General features: G+C 41.3%; 1 protein-coding gene across 5 annotated transcripts in view; it reads right to left on the bottom strand.

Annotated features, from left to right (window-relative positions):
• Positions 1-21,570, bottom strand: part of rptor (regulatory associated protein of MTOR, complex 1) — a 153,745-nt gene that overhangs the window by 10,544 nt on the left and 121,631 nt on the right. For 2 of the 5 annotated variants that reach the window (XM_053418971.1, XM_053418972.1), the window contains exons 23-30: positions 17,698-17,801; positions 16,932-17,109; positions 16,235-16,345; positions 10,343-10,448; positions 7,700-7,814; positions 7,451-7,575; positions 6,306-6,431; positions 3,329-3,376 (exon numbers count right to left, since the gene is read on the bottom strand). In XM_053418971.1, coding sequence (XP_053274946.1) covers positions 3,329-3,376; positions 6,306-6,431; positions 7,451-7,575; positions 7,700-7,814; positions 10,343-10,448; positions 16,235-16,345; positions 16,932-17,109; positions 17,698-17,801 — 913 coding nt within the window. The remainder of the gene's footprint in view (positions 1-3,328; positions 3,377-6,305; positions 6,432-7,450; positions 7,576-7,699; positions 7,815-10,342; positions 10,449-16,234; positions 16,346-16,931; positions 17,110-17,697; positions 17,802-21,570) is intronic. The other 3 variants (XM_053418973.1, XM_053418975.1, XM_053418976.1) reach the window with 3 other exon arrangements.

The following is a 21,570-nucleotide window of genomic DNA, read 5'->3' as shown; positions in this document are numbered from 1 at the left end:
GACCAAAACCTTCTGACTCCAATCAAAAACGTTTACTGGGTGTTTAGAGGGTCAGAGCTCTCAGATCCATGACCTTAAACCTGAAAAAACTAAAACTGTTTGGTCTCCGGTGGTCAAAACTGAGTGGCTCTAAACAGGGAGAAAATTCAGCCTGAGAGGGAACATATGTGGGCCTGAGCGGGTCTTAGTTACCCACACAGAAATCAATACAGTCACTGAGAACAGAAACGAGAGAAAGAAGAGGAGGAGTAAAGCAGTGTGGGCAATGATTCCTCAGCTGTAAATCTAACCACCTTACGGAGGAGGAATTACACATAGCTTTAATGTTGTTCTTCTTTAAGCATGGTCTTTCGGCGTCTTTGCTTGAGATCAAATATTCTCCCAAATAATGATAATGATATAGTTAGAATGTTTTAACTAACAGCTGGGCTTATAACTGTTGTGGTAGATCATGCTGCGCCTGTAACTGTATGATGAGGCAATCCTTAATTTACGATTTATCTATGCCTTTGCATAAATATCTCTCTCTGGAGGAGCCACCTTCCTCTTGATTCTTATTCTTTACCATTATCTACTGAAATGGACTGGCTCTCCCACACACTGCAGCTCATTAAAGTCGACCTTCCTGGTTCTTCTCTCCCTCAGCATTTTTCCCTCTCTTCATTCATGCTGTTTGCTTTGAAAAGGTCCTCCAGGAGTTGGGTAATAAACCCTCTCCAGGATTACCAGGGACTTACCCAGCAAACACCATTCTCTAATAGAAGATGACGTAAACTATGGGAGTGCTCTGACTGGCAGGGAGACGTGCCTGCTGTGGCATTTGTCCAACCTTTGGAGGCAGAGGCCTGGCATTCAGGTAAAGGGAGGTAAAATGCTTTGACCTGACTGGTTGACAGACCGTGTTGAGAGGAGCCATATCCAACATGATATTAGCACTTGTTGACCTGATACTTGTGGACAGGGGACTAACATTAAAGATCACTGTGCACATCTGTATTCAACAAATCCTTAAACACAAACATATTTAAGGTCTATTGTAATGTAAACATCAGCTCTACTTTATAAATGTATATGAAGGTCAACAAATTATAACTAGGGTAGATTTGCGCTTGGTCTAAAACCGAGAATAGAAACTGACCAGTACTCCCACTCTACAACCCTCGTCACTGCCTCATACTGTGAAACATGAGGCCCAATCTCACATGAGATCAGAAGAAATAATTTGTTTTATTTCTTCTTATTATGTTATATCTGAAATAATCCAACCCATGCCCACACAGAGCCTCAAGTTTTTCACAGAAACACATCCCGATTTGAAAAATGACCAGTTGCCTAGTTTCCATTAAAAGTTGCAGACAAAAGAAACAAATCCACCTTGACGATTCATGCCTCATTTTCACGAAACATGAAAAAGTACGTCTGTCTCCTCACCAAGTCTCTGGTCCTGGATTTAGCAAGCTTTCAGAGACCTGATGTTAACAAGGCACCAGGGAGAGTAGGGAAATTTAGAGCAGGACATGGCGTCTGCCTCCTTAAACCAAAGATGACAGGGCTGTCCTACTTTACCTATGCAGTCGCAAGAAAGGGCACAAATTAAAAAGATTATCAGAGGAATAAAAAAGGATCCATAATCCTTAGCAACTGCAGGTTAAGGAATGAGAAGAAGGTAAATGAAGAGGAGTAAACATGATTAACAGTAGTTGGTTCAGGACTTAACTACTGACTGCTGAACAAACTCCAACATGGATAATCAGAATCTGGGTTTGTGTTGTGTTGGGTGTGTCCTTCCAACCAGCACTTAACAAACACTACCATCACAACAGCCTCCACCTATTTGAACTGATCGGGCAACTGCCGGTTTACTTATCTGCCTCTTCTAACCCCCTGTCTGACTTTACATCTTGAGAATATTCCGACTCTCCCTTGGGTTTTTGTCCCAAAACTCTCCCTCCAGTGACGTACATGGCAAACTAAAGAAGTCGCCTCAGAGAGAGATTCTCCAGCCTTTGTCAGCTCCAATCCCCACATTTCACTGGTTTGGTGGAGCTTAGTGAGCTGATCCGTCCGGCGAGACAGACTGGGTGGCTCTGTGCTATTAAAATCACACAGCACCAACACCTGCCCCATTAAACACTGACACCTAAGGGAACAGCTTAAATTAGTGGAATCTTTTTAATACATGAAAGAGGCTGTTTTTGTGAGGTGAGACGAGTAATGAGGGCAGGGTCTGTGCCAAGATAGAACCTGGGCTTACCCAAGAGAAAAGTTATTGTCTTCTTTACATAAGCACCTGGGTTTTTGGATATGGATTTCAGTCAAATAACCATAAATAAATTAGCTCGTTGAAACAGTGATAGTCCAATTGTTGCTTATTGGCAATTCTGGGCACGGCAGGTCTGTCTAGGTCTAGACCGCGTCCTTATTGGTTTTAGATTCCAACAACCACAGCCAACATTACCTCTATAATATTAAAAAATTATGCCTCACATTCCATATCTTCCCAGTTTGGCGATCCGGCTAAATAACACCTACAGGCAGGGAGGTTAAAGATATTTACTCATCACTCCCCCATTATATATATGTAATTATATCTAAAAGCCGGGTAGCAAAACTCTAACTTTGTTCAACTGCTGCAATAAACATTTCAATTGTTACTTGTCAGACTGAAATAGAGATATATGTAAGTTAGACAACCACAAAAGAGTTGTGTTAGATTCAAATAAGTCTGATCTGCCTTAAAATGCTAACTTTTTGACTGGAACGTTCAGCTTAAGCATTTAGTATCAGTCTTTCACCATGATATCATAATTATCATATTGAACACAGTCTTTTATAGGGTTTTCTTTTCAAAACTAGTCACCTGGGAATAGTCATCTGCAGATGACGCATTGTCAGCTGACCCATTAAGCCACCTAGGTTTAATTAGCTTGTGCTAAATAAACTCCTACAGCTGTCATCATTTCAGCTGGCAAATCGAGGTCTGCTTTTGTCTATATCTTTCTGAAATGAAGAATCCATCGTTTCAAACATGACAGAGTTCAAGCGCTAAATCTGTCCCTGTCTAGACCTAAAGCCAGAACTGTGTAACAACCTTAAGTAGGGACAGCAAGTCTTAGCATTTTATTAAACATAAGTACTGTGTGTCCCTTGCAGAAATGCAATAATGTTTGTTTCTTCATAGTGCTGCCAGTGATGGAGTGATGGAGCATCACAAGACAGATGAAAGGATGAAGGATGGTAGGGGAATAGAAGCAAACATAAAAAGCTGTTTAGTGCAGCACCTTTGCTCTGGGAGTGAGGGGATAGAGAAGAGAATGGCGTCACTTACCTCCCTGCTTACTCCTGTCAAGATATATGGAGACCCTTCTGGCAAGACCTGCGAGCGGATGGGGAAGAAGCAAGTGCAAGGGGGAAGAGGTAGGGGAGGGAGTAGAGCAGGATTGCAACAAAGCAAGCAACAAATTAGCAAGGATCCCATAGCTTGCAGACACACACACACACGTTCATTCACACACTTAAAGAGTGACTGGAGGAGTGTATTCCACATGCATTCATTCAGCAGAGGGATGAACAAGGCTGCTGGTTCCCAGAGTGTCGTCTCTCAAATGACTAACAGATATGATGGGATGGAAGAATGAAAGCAGAGAGACTCAAGTGTTAGCAGAGCTGCTGCCTTTGCAACACAAACAGCGGTTGTGGAAGCTGCACAAGGTCCCAAACCTCTGAGCCTGCAGGGCACAGAATCACAAATCCCTTTGCCACAGTACAAAAAGCAGACAGGGGGGAGCTGCTGCTGGACGAGAAAGGACCCTGGGTGTGAATGTGCATGGGAATGAGGCTCTGAGCGAGGTTGGCAATGAAAAGGACACGTGGTCAACATTTAACCGGGGAAGAAGTTGTGTGTGGTTAAAGACACCCATTCATTTAAATCCATTCAAGATAAGTTGTTGTGGAGATTTATATCATGGGGAAACTGCCTGCTGCCTTGTTCAGCCTCGCTGCTGAGGGGGAACAATCACAAAACAATATCAAAGAACAAGAAAAGTAACAAGAGGCCACACACAGACAACGTCTACAGAGATGTACACTGATGAAAAAAACAGCACACAAGCCTGTTATTGGATGACAGGGATGGGACGAGGGAGGACAGGCTGTGCAGGTCTGTGGGTGTGTGTATGTGTGTGTGTATGTGTGTGTGTGTGTGTGTGTGTGTGTGTGTGTGTGTGTGTGGATGTGTGGATGTGTGGATGTGCCTGTGATAGAGATGGTTTCTGTCTCTGCCAGCATCTGGCTGAGAAACGTTCAAGATCTTGTAGCAAATGCTTTCAAAGGCAGTGCAGGTATTAGCCAGTACAAAGACAGACCTGTGTAATATTTCATCAGATTCTATATTATTAAAGCAGCTGAGGAAATGCTAAAAATCTTAAAGATTCAAAACACTAACATATAATAATCTTACTCCATCTGAAAGACACTCCAAGTAACAATAACTCTAAACTGACTGCTGAGCCAGGAGGGGAGGTGCTGTGCGTGAATACAATAGGGAAATGAGAGAGACATAGATAGAGAGAGGGATTGCCGATGTTTTTGAAGCCTGCTTCCAAGTTTCAAAAATATATCTGAACACTATAACTTGAAGCTGGAGTCCTCAGCAAAACTTTTCCTGGAAAGACGTTAAGTCGAGCGGTTGTCGATATATTTATGATGCCTCGGATGTAGTCCAAATGCAGAAGCTACACAACGAAACGTCCAGGATAACAAGCACACCATTAAATGTTAACGTCTTCGTGAAAGCAAGGCTTCGGCTCACTGTGAGAGAGTCCTCCCCAGAGCAGGAGTCTCTCAGGGCCATTTGTGTTGGGAGAGTTACACAGACAGTGATGCTAGTTAGGTGTGTCACCTCTCTGTTGGTCCCCACAGAGCTCTGGGGACTCTGTGGCGTTGTAATGATGGAGACACATATATTTGCAAGCAGTGTGTGGTCCACATCTCTGTCAGCCATCCTGACAGCTTGGCTCGAGTTGCAACCAATTAACTAAATATGTGTCTCTAAAGGTGCTCTAAAAATGCATCTGCAAGTTGCAAAAAAAAAAAGTGCTCTCTTGTGCTCATGTCATCATGCTAGGTAAATTCTTTAAAAATACTTGGAGAAGCATTCAATCATTCCTACAGCTGTCTCTGGCCCAGAAACGAGAAGAGAAATGCTCGAGGCGAAAAAAAAGAAAAAAGAAGTGGAGCAGTGGAGAGGGTGAGTGGGTAACCCAGCACAACAGTGGGGAGGGATGTCTCTGACAAGTGTGTACTGTGGGTGTCAGGCCTGGTTCAAATATTTGTGAGTAACTCCCTCTCACGATTTAAGGAGGTGTGTCAACAAAGGAGGTAAACATAGAATCCACCGGTTTCCAAGTTTAAAATTATCAATTATATTGACAGAAGAGAAACATCTCTACAAGTAAGGAATAAGTAATGAAAAACATATCGCACTTCATTTTGTGTTCTTGAATTACCTGACCATATGACGGCCTCCTGACATGTTAAACTCAACCAAACCTTTGACAGATATCCCATGTTCATCATGTATATGACACATAGTCTGAGGCAGGTGGGGTCTATAACAGGCTTTAAATTAGCATTAAACTCACTTTGAGTGATGGAACTAAATTCAGACTTGTGATTCAAAACCTGCCTCCAATGTGGGAGAATCAACCTACACAAGCAGTGCTGTTCTCCAACATGTGAAACACTGTGGTGGAACTTCACAGTGTAGTGGTGTGGGCTCATACACACTAACCTGCCTCCTACGACAACCTGCTGCGTGCTGCTACTGGACTTTGACATAACCAGCAAAGGCTTGTTGCCGAAGCTTCAGCATCTGTTACTTTCTGTTATTTTCATTTTCACCCATTTTTGCATTCAGCAAAAACTTTAGAATGAGTACACATATATATATATATATATATAAAAACTAAACTAACTGTTTGCTTTTGAGCTTTTGAGACATTCTGTTCTGGTGTGATTATCGACTGTACATAAAGATGGACTATGCATCTTCAATTCTTCCCGCTATCCAGAAATGAAACCAAAATATATTGGCTACAAACGCTGACATCTTGTACATGCAACGTCATTCGGAGCCAGAGAGTGGTGGCGATTGGGGCTGTTTGTGTGTGGAGAGGTGTGGGAGTATGACTGGGATGGGTTGGACAGTGGAGAGGTCGGTGAGTATTAAACAGGAGGTACACAACTGTGGGGGTATGGATGGGGGGGTGAGGGGGATAATAGAAAAATAGAGTGTTGTTCTTTACTGTGAGTGCTGGCTGAGGGCTGACCTCGGGTAGTGGGCAGCATGTCAGAAAGACCCTGCCAAGCTGTCACCATCTCTGGGTTCTTCTGGTCGGCAAAGTTCTTCCAGATGCGTAACGCTCCATCATCTAGAAAGAAAGGAAAGGGTGGAGGTTGGAGACAGAAAGATAGAGAGAGGTTAGTTAAGAGTGAGAGCCAGGAAAGAAAGTGGATGAAGAAAAGGTATCTATCTAAAGATACAGCAAAGTGCAAGCAGCACACAGACCAAATACTTGCTTGCATTCTTAATGGATTTAGAAGGGCATGCTGTAATGTGCAGAAGATGATAATGAAAGCCGGACTTTTTTTCACAAACTGCAACACAAATGCATTATTTGACCACGCACACACCGTTCTTAAAAGAATAAATACAAAGGGTAGAGAAGCCTCTCAAAAAGCTCTATGCCTGAAAGTATTTTGTCATGAGATACAAAGAGAACCAGGAGTCTCTAACACATAAAAAAAAAGCCTGTCTGAAGAGCAGCTGCACCAGAGCTCTGACACTGAGCTAAAGATAAAACACGTCCATGCACTCACACGAGGAAGCTATTGCAATCCATAAAATCTCCACTTGATTTACATTCAGTTTTTTCCCTTTTTTAATGCTGTACATTTTATACATGTCCTTTTTTTCGCCGATATCCTTCAGAGCATGGCTTCTATAGAAGTGGTACACAGTACAATTTGATCAGATTGAATTTAAATGTATTAATTGCTGAGCTTTTATCAAGGTTTCCGGAAGTGTGCAATGAAACACATCATTCATTTTCAGTCTAATATTACACATAGAGACAAAAGAAAACAAATGTTTGTTTCTGTGTGTGTTTTAATGTAGAGCTGTGTTCTACAATTCCACTGGAATGAAGATAAAGCAGCGGAGGGTTTGTTTCGTTGATGAATGATGATAAATACACACAAGTGTTTTGTGTATGTGTGTTCGTCAGGGTAACAATCAAGTGCTGCTTCTGCAACTGAGTCTCTTTGCGATTTCTGGTGGGTGTGAACATTTGAGCTGCTCACTGAAGAAACAAAAAGACAGATTTACTAACATGAGTTGTTGCTCCGCAGTTGACTGCTCTATGTCAGTGTGTGCGTGTGTGTTTCCAACCTGTTGCAGTGAGTAGTAACGAACAGTCATGTCCGTTCAGGTACTCCATGGCTGTGATGCGAGTGTAACGAGGGTTTCCGTTGTAGAAGTAGTCGAGCCTCTCTCCCTTCTCCCAGTCCCAAAAACTACAGGATACAAAACCACACATCATTTACATTTGAAAAAAAACATCAGGTATGACACAGAATCATTAACATAATGGTCGTCTTGACATTAAACTAATCCGAATGCGTGTTGTGTGTCCCTGACCAGATGCTGTCCTTGTCGGCAACAGCGATGCAGGTGTTGAAGGGGTGGAACTTCACGACAGACGGTACTCCAGGGTTACGGTTGATGAATATTTGATCATCCAGACGGGAGACACCTGGAATGAAAGTGGCACAGAGGGGAGGATGGGGTGGGGGAAAGAGTTGTTAAACCAGAATAGGAGCATTTGTAAAAAGAAGGAAACCATCTTGATTAACTACAGAAGCTGCAGTGACGCTCACTGACATCGTCACGCTGTAGCAGCAGGAACATAGTTGTTACAGTTAGTTTTTGGAGGTTTCTGGTATGAATACTGTATTTCCCTAGAATAAAATAATGGCTATATATGAAGCTAGACACCAGGACTCTACGGTATGGAGCCGTGCATCTTCCTGCCCTGAAATAACAATCAAAACCTTGTTCTAACTAATAAATTAATTATAAACTTAAAAGTCAACAGAAAATCGGACATATTCAACAGAAAGACAATAGACTTTGACATAGTGGTGATGTAACATTGTCACTGTGCACCTGGCGCAGAAAGTAGGTGAGACCTTGACTCTCTAGAAGAGCAGCGCAGCTCACGAGCAGGAGACGCACCTGAGACGAGCAGCTCACACATAAGAATGTACAGCGTGTCCTGAAGCAACATAAATGTAATTCTTCCCTGCATTAACAGCAAGCCCCCTAATACTGGCTGCTGTGGTGAAACACTGTCTGTACATAAGTATGCTGACATCGGACGGATGCACAGAGACCACATTTGAAATGCACTGGTTGTATGAAGGCACAAACCAGTTCAAAGACTTGTAACTGAGGATGGGTAATTTAATATGTTGTAAAAAAAAAAGAACAAAGAAAATAGAACAGAAATAAACAGCAACAAGGCATTTACGAAACATTTTATGACTGAATAAGGAAAAGGGGAAGGACTATAGCATTTTTATAAAAAACAATGTAGAACTTGGGGCTTAAGCAACAAAATGAGCTAAAGATATGACACAATATACGGCAGGAGATACAAGGCCATGAGGAAAAAAAACCTCTCTCCTGCATGTGTACCCCTTCGGCAGGTTTTGATGCAAGTGAAAGAGTACCAATACGCCAATGCTACTGATGAGTTCACCGCCTCACCACACGTTGTCATGGCAACTACATCCACCAGTTTGCCAGCCGGTCCTTGGCTACCTGAACGTACTCTCGACACTGCCATAATGAGATGAAGAAGAATGATGAAAAAAAAAAGCCATCCAGAAATCAGTACATGTGTTCTGTGGTGTGTTGCTGTCAGAGAGGCGGTGGACTAGTGGCAGAAAAATTGGACATCGGTGTGTCCTGCGATGTTCACCAGCTGGGTCAAAAGCAGAGGACAAATTTCCCTCACCTGCATGTAGTGTGACTGTGCATGTGTTTGGGATCAATAAATGTATCTTATCTTGCTGTGGTAGAGAAACACACTCAGAGGGAAAGGTGGTTACGAGAGCATGGTCTACGTCATAGATTTACTTTTAGGAACTTCTGTCAAATCTGAAAGTATGCAGGCCTTAAGAACAACATGGTGTTGAGGTTAAGATCACATCAACAAAAGCAAAAAAAAGCAGGAAAAAAAGTTCAGAAGCCAAAATATTTCTGCTAGTTTTTTTCCTTGTGTTATTCCTAACTTTGCGTTCTTTCTCTCACTTTCTCCATCTCATCCTCCAACCTCCTCTCGTTTCACTCTGGAGGGAACAGACTGAATGAGGGCAACATTACTACTTCTCTCTTTCAAAAACTGGGAGGATGGAAGGGAATTCAATGATTTAGCCAGCAGTCAGAAAGTGGGGTAGAGACATGTGCGTGTGCAAGCCTCAGCTCTGACGCCAATCGCCTCGTGAGTGTGCACGTGTGTGTGTACGCGTACGAGTGTGTGTGCAAGGAAGGGGGCCGCCGATGACGTTGGGGTTGTTAGCTATTCTGTTTGAGAGAGCTCTGACTTCACATGGGAAGCCTGCGTGTATCCTGGCTCCCTGGGCTCTTTAATATGTAGGGTTGTGTGTCTGCGTACGTGTGAGAGGGGAGTCCTGTGACTCATAAATCCGGTTGTTTCTAAAAAAACAGTGAAATCAGTCAGTGCTCCCTCGTCATTGCGAATCATTTGCACGTTAAGTCACATGTCTGCAAATTTGACGGTTTATTTAGGCGGCAATGATTTCCGTGTCATCCTGCTTTCGTCCATACGGACTGTTGTAAATTGGAAAAATTTATATCATCTCAGACTGGATCTATTTTCAGTCAATCTAGTAAATAATAATTATGGCAGTTCAGACTTTGGTTAATACTTGCTCCCAGAGTATGTGCATCAATTCTATCCACCAGGTCTTGAGGTACACGTTTTTGATATTTGTATTTATATATATATACACAATAAGTCAAAGTGTAAAATGTATTCCCAAACACAGAATCAAGTTATAAACCAAGAACTATGATAATGAAACAGGGATATCTGCTTTGTTTTAATGATCTCAACATCCGGTCTCATGTCATCCGTATGTGTGCAATTTAGCTCCAAGCCAAAAGGCCTGTTGAGGTTTTTGAAAGTGGTGAAGTGGAAAAGAGACAAACTGATTGTTGGTCATTCAGTTTGGAGTTAACTTTTGTGTCACTGACCTCTTTGCGTGATAATTCGGCTCTGTTTCCTCACACGAGTATTTCTCAGGAACCTCCACTGTCGCTCCATCCTCACCTGGCTCTCCAGGTCGTGCTCCTCTGGGATCTGAGAGGTAGGGTGAAAAAGGAGGAGGGAGGCAGTGAGCACTTTAACAGAGCAAACACAATGTCTGTTTGAGAGGACCACATCCAGCACAACAAGCATCAGGAGGTGCCACAGTAACAAACAGCAGCTTTGAACCAGGTTCAAATTACAGATGCCATGACTGCTACGCTCATTACTGATAAAGGGTCACCATGGAGGTTTCTAATCTGGTTGTACTCATGACGAGGCAGATTACAGGAAACCTTGACGCACACTAGAGCAAGTTTAACAGCATCTTTGCTGCCCTCGCAAATATGGTAGATGCCAGGATCCTCTTGATGGTGCTCCTCTCTTCACTTTTCTATCATTCTCTCCCTCTTTCCCCCTCATAAGACTTCCCAGCCTCTCCTTCTCTGTTGCCTCTTTTACTTGAAGTGCCTCTGGATAATTCCTGTTTATCAATGGGGGTCTCTAACAAAAACCTCTCAGCACACCAGTGAATTATTGAGTTTGATTTTAGCTAGATATGAGAAACACATGATAAAAAAAGAATATAATAACAGTTAATATTAAACATGAGGGTGGTTATCTTGTGAACAAACATAGTTATAGTCAGTGTTACTCATCAGAATGCATTGTGTTTATCTTTGAAGCCTAATTAACAGTCTGTTGATAAGTCAAGATGATCAAACTCCAAATGAAACACATTCATTTACATGATTATTTCTTGCAGAGCAGAAAAATAGGTTTTACAGATCTCTGTTCATAAAGGTGGATTATGAGGAAAATGCTCTTTGGTTTCACAGGTATTTAAAGTGTTTCTTTCTTTTCCTCCACCATGGAGGCCATATTGTCAGTAGCCTGATTAACGTAAAAAACTATTGGACGGATAACAACGGATTTTGGTGGAAGGATGCTGCATGGATCAGGGAAAACCCAGTCAGTACAGATCTGGATCACATGGCGGATCCAGGAATTATATTCCACTTTCTTTAACATTGCTAGATAGAGCATTAGCCTAGGCAGCGGTGTGTGTTCTCCGACCGCCCCTCTAGTTTAATTCCTGTGTAGATCAAACAACTGAGATAAAAATATATTCATTATGAGCATTAAGAGCTATAGGTAGATGTCATTTTCCCACTTTAGATCAAGCCATATTAACTCTTTCCCCTGCCTCTAGTCTGTATGCTAAGCTAACTAAAACCTGACCTCAGCTTAATACTAAACACAAAGGCATAAGATTGCTATAGATTTGACAATTTTATTCTCACAGACAACAAAGACATATATTTCCCCAAATTGTCAACCGTTTATATATGGCTCAGAGTCACAATGTGTTCCCCACTGACACTATAGATCTCCCTGACAACTTTTCTAATCAAAGCACAGGCCTGGATTATCTAATTAAAACTCTGAGTGGAGCTCAGACTCAGATAATGAGTCGAGGTGTCAAGTTCACTTCATGCAGTCACATCTGATCACATCTGTCGAGTAAAGCGACAAAGTTAAAGGTGTTAACTTTTTTCAAGTCTTATGTAACAACATGGCATTCACAGATGTTCTGCCAGCTTCAATTCACTAGCACAGAATGACTATTTCTGCTAAAAGTATTAAAGTTGTAAATTGGACTTTTTCATCATAATGCATATTTGAATAAATAAACAACAAACTGTAAATAGCAGAACGAGCCATAATTGTGTGTGTGTGTGTGTGTTTAGATGCTGGTTGCCACTGTGTGCTTATCAAGCACATTTCTAGAGCGATGCATCTCATGCCCACTGAATTTTAAACAGTCTGACACACACACGAACACACACAGAACGGGGAAAGCTTCTAGTTGGCAGTTTAGACAAGATTCTGTTATACTGAGCAATCAGTGCAAGTGGTGCCATGTGACTTTAAAACAACCCTGTGTGATCAGTGTTCTTAATGTCTTCACTCAATGTGCATGTTGCTTTAAAAGGAAAACAACACCCCTGAGTGGAGCTTGTGAATAAATATCGCTCTATGTTTTTTGTAAGTGTGTGTAGAGTCAAGTCGCGTTTATCTGTATCTCACAAAGTGTCTCTCAGGCTTTGAAGCCCTTGACTGGGACTGGTAGGAGGCAGATTTCGCAGTCAGACTGAGGTTGACATATTCCCACAGCTGTGTGTGTGTGTGTGTGTGTGTGTGTGTGTGTGCGCGTGCGCGCGCGCGCCAAGGTAGGAGGCAGCTGATACAGCGGTTCCCAGGGTTTTGGTCCTGCACCGTGCCAACCTCTGATTTAACACATAATTAGACCCTGAGGTAGACAAAAGCCTGTGTGTGTCTGAGAGGGAGACTTTTTTGTATATATTGTCCGCAGAGCTCTTCACACTTCACATTGATGGTACTCTATATGGCCAAAAGTATGTGGACAGCCAAGCACATTGCACGTTCTGCATGGGATTGTTAATCATCTCTCTTTCAAATTGTGAAAATAAATATGCTGCTTCATTCTTTTGAGGAGACTTTCTTCAACAATTTGGAAAACCTTGTGTCTGGTGAAGTCAGTCAGTGATCGTTCTTTCACACCAAATGAAAACCATTTATTTTGTATTTTTCAGAAGAAGCTTAGTCAGACAGGGCTTTTGACCAAAGTCTTACCATAGATGTGGGTCCAATGGAGGCACGTGACCCCCAAATTATCATGGTCAGGGTTTTTTCTGCATAGAGAATTTTGCACTTCCTCCACCACTTACAAAATTCTAGTACATTGGAAATGGCCTATTGGGATCACGTTTATCCTGGGCCAAATTAATCACTACAGGTGTTTGATTACACACTCGGCTGCTCACTCTCTCTCACTGACAGACACCCAGACACACGCAAACAAAAAGATGTAAACACTCAAGACTGGGTATAAACAGAGACACAGAGTGGAGCAGTTAATTACTCACCGAGTGGCTAAAACTGTAAAAAATTACTTTTATGGACCAAACATGCACGAAAAGACCCAAAATGATCACTTCTAAGCTGACTTGGTGGAGCTGTGCATTGCTTCCTGGGTGTCTGCCATTATTTTATAATTTGATATTCTTATATCTTATTTCTTTCCTACTATGAACTGTTATCTGACTTTTGTTTGACCTGTTAAAGTTTACTTAAAAATATTTGTTTTCTTCTAGAACTAATAATGAAATGAAAAAAATTAAATAAAATAATGTCTCTATTCACTTTTTCTGATTCAGTTTCAAGGATCTGGGATAGTGCACTGCATGCTTATAAATTGTCAACTGTTATTGCTCAAGGCCACAATTAAATAATATGACAGAGCTATGATAAGTCAGAGAGTCTTCTGTGCACCTATCCTTGAAAAATTACATTTGTTGTCAGAATCTTGATTTTTCATCAGGAGTATGCTGAAGTGTTTGTCAGTTGAAAATGTTCACACTAACAGACTCAATTAATTCAAGGAGTGGTAGCTTTATAATAATAATTCCATTTTCCTAAATTTTTTACCAAATTCCGTAGACATTCATAGATCTGTATATATACTGTAAATATGTACAATAGATCTGAAGATTGTGTCCATTGCTTAACAAAACTCTGAAATAGCCAGCGTGTAATGTATGAAAAATTATCAAGAAAAAAGTAAATCATTCAAACTTATATATAAGCCCAACACATGAACAGTGATGAGGCCAATTCAGTTTCATTTTAAGAAAAGCCAGTTCAAGAAAAGGTCAATTTAGCTGTTTGAGAAGGAAAGCTGCAACCAGCATCCCTACAGGCCAAGCAAACAGCCCATTTCACAGACAATGTAAGAACAGGCACTGTACCAGTATAACCCAAAACCTTTACAGAAAAACATTAAAGTTAGACAGACTTATGGTGAATGTTGTTTGGATATGTGCACACTGGTTTGGCAAGAGGCGTTTATACATGCTTTTTTAGGGCTGCGTTTGGGTGGAAACCGTATGAACATTGGTATTTTGCTCATATTGGACATGTTGTCTGAATCTGGACCACACCCTCCTGCCACAACACATTAACAGGCAGGTACGACATATAAAAGCAAATCCAACAGCAATCAGTGATGAGGAGGGGGTGATGCACTGAGGTCTGTGTTATACTGTGTCCTGCCTGTTAATGTGTTGTGGCAGGAAGTTGTGGTCCAGATTCAGACGACATAAGCACAATTATGTGCTGTGTGTGACCCATGTTACCTCTCACACTCACTTAAGGCTGTAGCTGTGAATAGCTGATAATTGTAGATGGAGATACACAGACACTCAAATGCACGGACACCTACACACACACACACCTACACACACACACACCTACACACACACACACCTACACACACACACACCTACACACACCTACACACACACACACACACACACACACACACACACACACACACACACACACACACACACACACACACACACACACACACACACACACACACACACACACACACACACACACACACACACACACACACACACACAGCTGATGCAGTGCTATGATAACCTGCCGTCAGACTTTTCAGGCATCCTCACACACTCACACACACATAGAGCTTTGTAATGGAGAGGAATTTTATGGCAGCACTCAAATTTTTTGCCAACACAGCAAACTGATTTGTGTTACAGCAAAACCCCTCTCCTCCTTCTCCTCCTACTCTTCCCATCCAATCATCTCCCTGCTTTTCATCACCTTTTGTTGCCACTTCTGGCTCGTTTCCTGTTCATCCGCTCACCATGCCCTTTATACACTTTATATCTGTTCAACTACTCGGCTTTTCCTCTCACTCCTCTATCTGCTCGTCAATGTCTGTTCTCTTTTCAAATATTTTACTTCCATCTTCTCTTACTTTTATCTTTGGGCACTCTCTCTCACTCTTTCACGCAGGGTTTTCTCCTCCTCTTTCCGCCCCAAATGTCTGTGATGTAAATATTTTATTTGCCTAAAATCTACTTTTCTTTACATTTTCTTTTTGTATCTGCCATTTTGTCTCATACCCATATGAATATCTAATACTTTTCTCACATATTCTTTTTACTCCTCTGCTGGACCCTAATGCTTGAATTTGTTTAAAGATAGATTCAATCTTTGCTCAACCCTGACACAATGTCCTGAAAACATCATCTTACTTCATCATGTCCCAGAGAGAATGGCATGTTTAGAGTTTTTAAACAGATGGAAGCTTGATTTAATATTATATAATTTAGCACCAACTACTGTGCCTGGTAGAAAGTACTTCTTTAAATCTTTACTCAATTTCACTCAAGAGGACTTTATGGAGCTCACACAGCTCCATTATTCATCTGTACAAGCAGCAGGTTCGTTCTCATACTCAGTCGGTGCCCTCCCTGCTGTTTTTCATAGGATTTCATTATTTTTTAAATACATTCTCTGTTACAGAGTTCATGTCCTCAGACGACTCAGGGATCCTGCAGCTATTGTAAAATGCATGACAAACACACCCATGACATCACATCAATATGTACATGAACATTAAAAATGACTGTTCATACAGTATCAGGATGTCTTTGTTGCTTAGCAACCTCTCTAAGCTGCTTATCAAGACCTAGATTGCTTGGCGGAGGAATAATGTGAATATATTGTTTGTTGATTAAAAAAAGATGGATTTGCTCTTTTTCTTTTTTAATTTGATAATGTGTGATTTGCATTTCAGCTAAGCAATAACTCAGCTGATCTGTTGCCATGAGATGAATAACTGATGACTGATCAAGAATAACTGGGAGAGTGAGTTGTAGGTGGAGACAGAGATTGTGAAACGGATGGAGGGGAAACAAAGTTGTGAGGGACACTACCTTCATGACGGGCTGAGCAAAATACTTTGCACTCCAATCACACAGGCCCGTCTGGAGGGCAGCACTGATGTAGTTCCTGTGACCACCCGGCTCGTCACCATCCTCGGCTGCCTGTGCACAGACAAAAACAAGACCAGGTCAAATCTACAGTAGTATATGGCTGGAGCTTTTTGGTCAATGTGTGAAATTGAGAACATAGTTGAAAACTGCTGTGGAATCAATTTAAACAACCACTTTCAAAGGAAAGGAGCTAAATCCTGCTTGAAAAATCACTTTATGTTGCTAGATCATGTTATACACTTATTAGTATATTCATATCCTCCTCAAATCTGTGATCACATATACTGTAATTTAAAAATGGCTGTTCTGTGAGCCCAGCTACATTTACATATAAAATGATCCCTCAGAGAGAAAGTCAGAAGGGACATCAGCCTCTGTCTGGGAAACAAACCTGCTCCACCTTTCTGACATACTTAAGAAAGTAGACTCAGACAGAGGTGAGCCTCTCACTCACTGGGCTGTACTGGTGACTCTCCTCTATGGAAAGTAGCTAAGCAGTCGTGATCTAACAATTTTTATTCTCTTATCGCTCTAGTTTTAATATAACTTTGACTTCTTAACACTGTTGCCGTTGGTTACAGATTATGTTATCTACACACTGGCTGAGATATAAATGATCAGTAGACTTTTGCTTTACCTGCTCTGGTCCCTTGTCAAACATCTTGCGAGTGCGGGGAAACTGGTGGGAGTGGGGAGCTTGTCCTCCCAGTGTTGGGGTGTAGGGGGGCCGTGTAGCTGGCTGCTCTCTTGCCGGGGGTTTGGGCACCTCGTTGGTCAAACTGGAGCTGCTGGTGCTGGGCATGGGAGGAGACCCACTGTTGAAAAAATGTAAATTAACAAAACACAATTGAGATCCAAAGGCAGCGGATGGATTTTTTTCACAAGCATACAGTAATATTTTTGAATGGAGAGAGAACAAGACTAATTTACTGATACCTTATGTAGAATGATGCATAAGAATAAATACTTTGTGACCACATCAAGGGCCTGACAGAGGAGTGGGATACACAAAAGGATTTACATTCTGCTTTTACGGAAGCTTCACATGCTTCAGTTTTATAATTGAAAGGATGAAGGTTCTCTGACTATATCAGGGACACAGATCTTGACTGTTTTTACATGTACAGTTCAATGTGCTAACACATTCTGCACAGAATTGTCGTTCTTGTCTTTATATCACATTAGCTTCTGCCTTTGATCTCATGTTCTTGTTAATGTCCCAACTATATTATACAACCTGTAATGAATTGTGGGGTCTTGTGCTTAAATTAGTTAAAACTTTTTTCTCACAGCGCATTTCATTCGGAGAATTGTGCAGCTGTACATGATGCATAGGTTTTGTTGCTTTACATGAACGAGCAGGTATATCTGGAAATCCATGTGTGTGAGACACGTTCCCTCACCTGGCTTGATGAATGTGCGTGCCCTTGCTGGTAGGACTGGCTGGAGCCGACTGGGTGAGAGAGCCAGAGTCCAGGATCCTCTGGGGTCGAGCGTTCATCGTCGCCTGGGGAGAAGCCGAATGAGTTAATTTCACCTTTGTGTAATAAAAAAATCCCAAATCAGGGATAGTCCTTCTGTAAAAGCCCACAAAAAGAGGGAAGAACTTTACAAAGCACAGTTTGACAAATATCAAGAACTTTATCTAATTAAATGGAGCAGGTAATATAACCTCTTCATTGTGAGTTGTCTAATGGCTGCTCACAAGGGAGGGGTAAACTTAATAAAGACAACAGAGGCAAAGCATCACTGATGAATAGCAGAGTTGTTGTTTACTCAGGTGGAGAGAAACTCGTAGAAGTAAATGTGGTTATCGCAGGCAAACACATTTTACTAGCTGGGATTTCCTCTAACTGGATTTCTGTGCTAATTGCAAGATCGCGGCAAGTACATTTTTGTTTGTGGTGAGTGTCTAAAAGTTCTTGATGCAAAGTTAATCTAAAGCCTTTGTGATGGTGAAAAGACGTCAGTCACTAAACTTTGCTGTGAGCGCTTTCTTAAGATGCAACTGGAAATTAAACAAGCAGCAGTAAAAGCAGCTAACAGGGTTATTATGGAAATAGCTCTGCCACTAATCTATGTACCTTTTCTACTCAAGCACAAGATCTATATGATGAGAAAAACATAAAAAGGACTTAAAGAGATACAGACAAAGAACTGAGCAATACACTGAACTTTTTTAGGAGAAGTGAATGTCTGGGTAAAGGCAGCAGTGCACAGCAGACATGTTGCAGAGAAACCTGACATTTCTAATGGCAGAACAGAGCTTGACATCGCAGCATTCATCCAAGAGATTGAAAGTGGCAGCAGCTATACTCTGGTATAGGCACACACAAAAGGATCCTGGTGAGATTAGTGGTTATCAAGCCTGTACCATCCTTTGATTATTGAAGGACAATCTAAACGGCTGGTGGAGAGAGTGCCGAGTGCTCCATGTATGAAGACAACATATGAAGTGGTGAAAGTGGGAGGGAGATGAACAAGTCAGAGCTGTTGGGCTTATGGAGGGCAGATGTGGTTGGTGGAGGTGTGTCACATGGTAACTGCGTTAGAAGAGATCCTGCATCTGCTACGTCAGATGAGGGAAACCAGACGATGCTGACTCCTCAAGTTATAATCTCCCCTAGAAACACGTCAAGTAGCGTGTCAACTGAGAGAATTCAAAATCTCCTGTGAGTCAAGAAAATGTAAGATAAGCAAATCAAAGCAACTTCAACTCAATGCCCTTTAAGTGAAGAGAAGTTGAGGTCATGTATCAAGTTAGTTGAGACAAGTCCAAGTCAAAAGTAAAAGCAGTTGAAAAAAGTCAAGTGTCAAGTGAAAGGAAATGGTGTCATCTTTGGTGTCAAATTCATTAACATAGCTTCAAGGCTAAAATCCATTAAGTAAAAATCACAAGACTATATTAGAAAGTAATTCTCAAGTTATAATCTCCCCTCACGATGCACTGAAGTTTTACGTCTTCGCCAACCCATCAGTTTACGATTAACATCCATCTCCGTCAAAACTCATATATGATGTTAAGACTTTGAATGAATTTAATAAAATGTATTGAGTGTATGTTGAAATAACTTGAGTTGAGTTTCAGCTAAAAACACGACGTGGGAGGTCCCAGTGACCTCTGACCACCGAAAATTAACCAGTTCTTACCTGAGAGCCTGAGTGAACATTTTGTGTTAAATGTAATATTAATGGAAAACATCAAAACAGTACAATCATGATAAGAAATGTTAAGATTACAATAACAATAAAGATTACAATAAATGGAAAAGACAAGGTTGAAATTGATAAAAACCTAAAATATAAAATCAGTCTTGACAGTTCTATAAACATAAGAGCAGAGGTTGCTTTTCTTTGCTGGGGTTTGAGCATGTTCTAAATATTTGGTGCATAATCCACCCACTAATTCCACAAATGTCTGTCTGTCAGTGTGTTTGTCTTTCTGTCTGTGGAACACATTTCTCGAGAACCATTCATCTTATCAGGTTTACACTTGGCATGTGTATTCCTAATGGCCTGAGGAAATGCACTGTTGATTTTAGACACCTGATACGATCAATATTCATCAGTGAGTGAATAAATCGGTAAACACTGCCTTGCAGTCAGTGGCAGCAGGGCCTTCACAGGAAGTTTCTTTCTTCTCCCACATTCGTGAAATAAACTACAGCAGTGGAGCAGCACATCGGACTGACACAGACATTCTCAGGTGGTGATTTACTCTTATCGAAAGCAAAAACATAAATTCATTTTTCGAGGAGTCTCTTGAACGCATCAACAGAGGGTGCTTTTCTAATTTGTGGTGACAGCATGTTCCATATCTTCGAAGCATAATTTGAAGAAATGCTGTAAAGGCACTACAGAGGTATCACGTTCACAAGAACGGGACGGGAAAGACTCAAACTGCGTGGGCGGAGAGCCATAAAAAGCATGAATCTTCTTTTCTCCTGAAACTCGACACACTAGAATAACACAAATAAAAAAGACAGACTTATGACTTTTATCCCAGCATCATGCAGCAAGATGGACCCATCAATAAAAGCATTTAAAGCTTTAATCTGAAAGGCAAGTGCATTTTAATTAGCTGCTGACCTTGTTCTCTTTGTAACAAATCAATATCATTTGACATTTAAAATCCTAATTAAAAATGTTGAATTCCCAGATAGGCTACTGTTAACACTTGTGAACCTGGGATGAATAGACTTTGATTAAGTTGCCGCTCACAGGCTCTCTGCAAGTAACCAAATGAATACAGGCACCCTCTGTGATAACTCAACCTTTAGAGAGTAAAGCATTAAAAGGTGTTTACAGGATTTATTATAAATGTAAAGACAGCAGAGGCGGAGCTTGATGCTTTATCACTGTTTTAGTGAAAAAAAATGTATGTATGTGCAGCATGAATGATACATGACATGGTCTTGTCTGAATCGAGACTCAAGCCAGTGGAAGCACGCTATGTCCCAAGACAAGAGAGATAGTTTAACGTCAAGTTTTAACCAAACAAAGCAAATAATTCAGTCACAGCAAGCCAGTCAAGGTCTCATGTCAAATGAGACAAGTATCCAGTCTACTGAAAGAAACTGAAGTTAACTGTCAAGTCAAACGAGACAAAAACAAGTCAATTACCGACTGAGAGAAGTCCAAATCTCTATTCTTTAATTCAAGAAATATCAATATAAGAGGTAAAGACAACTACTGACAGGTTTGGGTCGAGTATCGAGAAAAAAATCGAGATGAGTCCGAGTCAACAGTACAAGCTGTTTGAAAAGACATAAATCAAATACTCACTTTTAAACCAAGTCTTACCTATTCTAAGAGGCACACCTTTTACAATAAACAAACACAGGAGGTGTGGGGGACGTGCAGTGCACAATGAAATCACATCTCTCACTGTGTCCGTGTGGCTGAAAATCAGTATGTTCCCATATGATGACTGTCAGAGTGCAGATTTTTTACAAAGGTAACACCTAACCTGGGTTCTGCAGGTACAGACACTGAGACAACAAAAGTCTGCTGCAGAGCCACACAGACAGTGTGCTGCATTAGCTGGCACAAGAAGAGTCTATTGTATTATATTGTAAATCAATTTATTTGTGTTTTTTACTGCAGTCCATTGTGGAGTCTCATTGCAGAGATGCTACTGGTCTGAAGGTAACTGAGGGGACAGGGGTGGAAAACATGTCATTTTTTGCTTTGGGGTTAGTATGGGCGGTGGACTACAGTGGTTAATATGGCTCCTTAAGTTACAGCAGCCTCTTTCCACTGCTCTGCTCTGCCAA

This window comes from Pleuronectes platessa, chromosome 3 (assembly GCF_947347685.1).
Source record: "Pleuronectes platessa chromosome 3, fPlePla1.1, whole genome shotgun sequence".
Lineage (NCBI taxonomy): Eukaryota > Metazoa > Chordata > Actinopteri > Pleuronectiformes > Pleuronectidae > Pleuronectes > Pleuronectes platessa.
The sequence above is the reverse complement of the archived record's forward strand: the minus strand, read 5'-3'. Positions and strand labels throughout refer to the sequence as shown.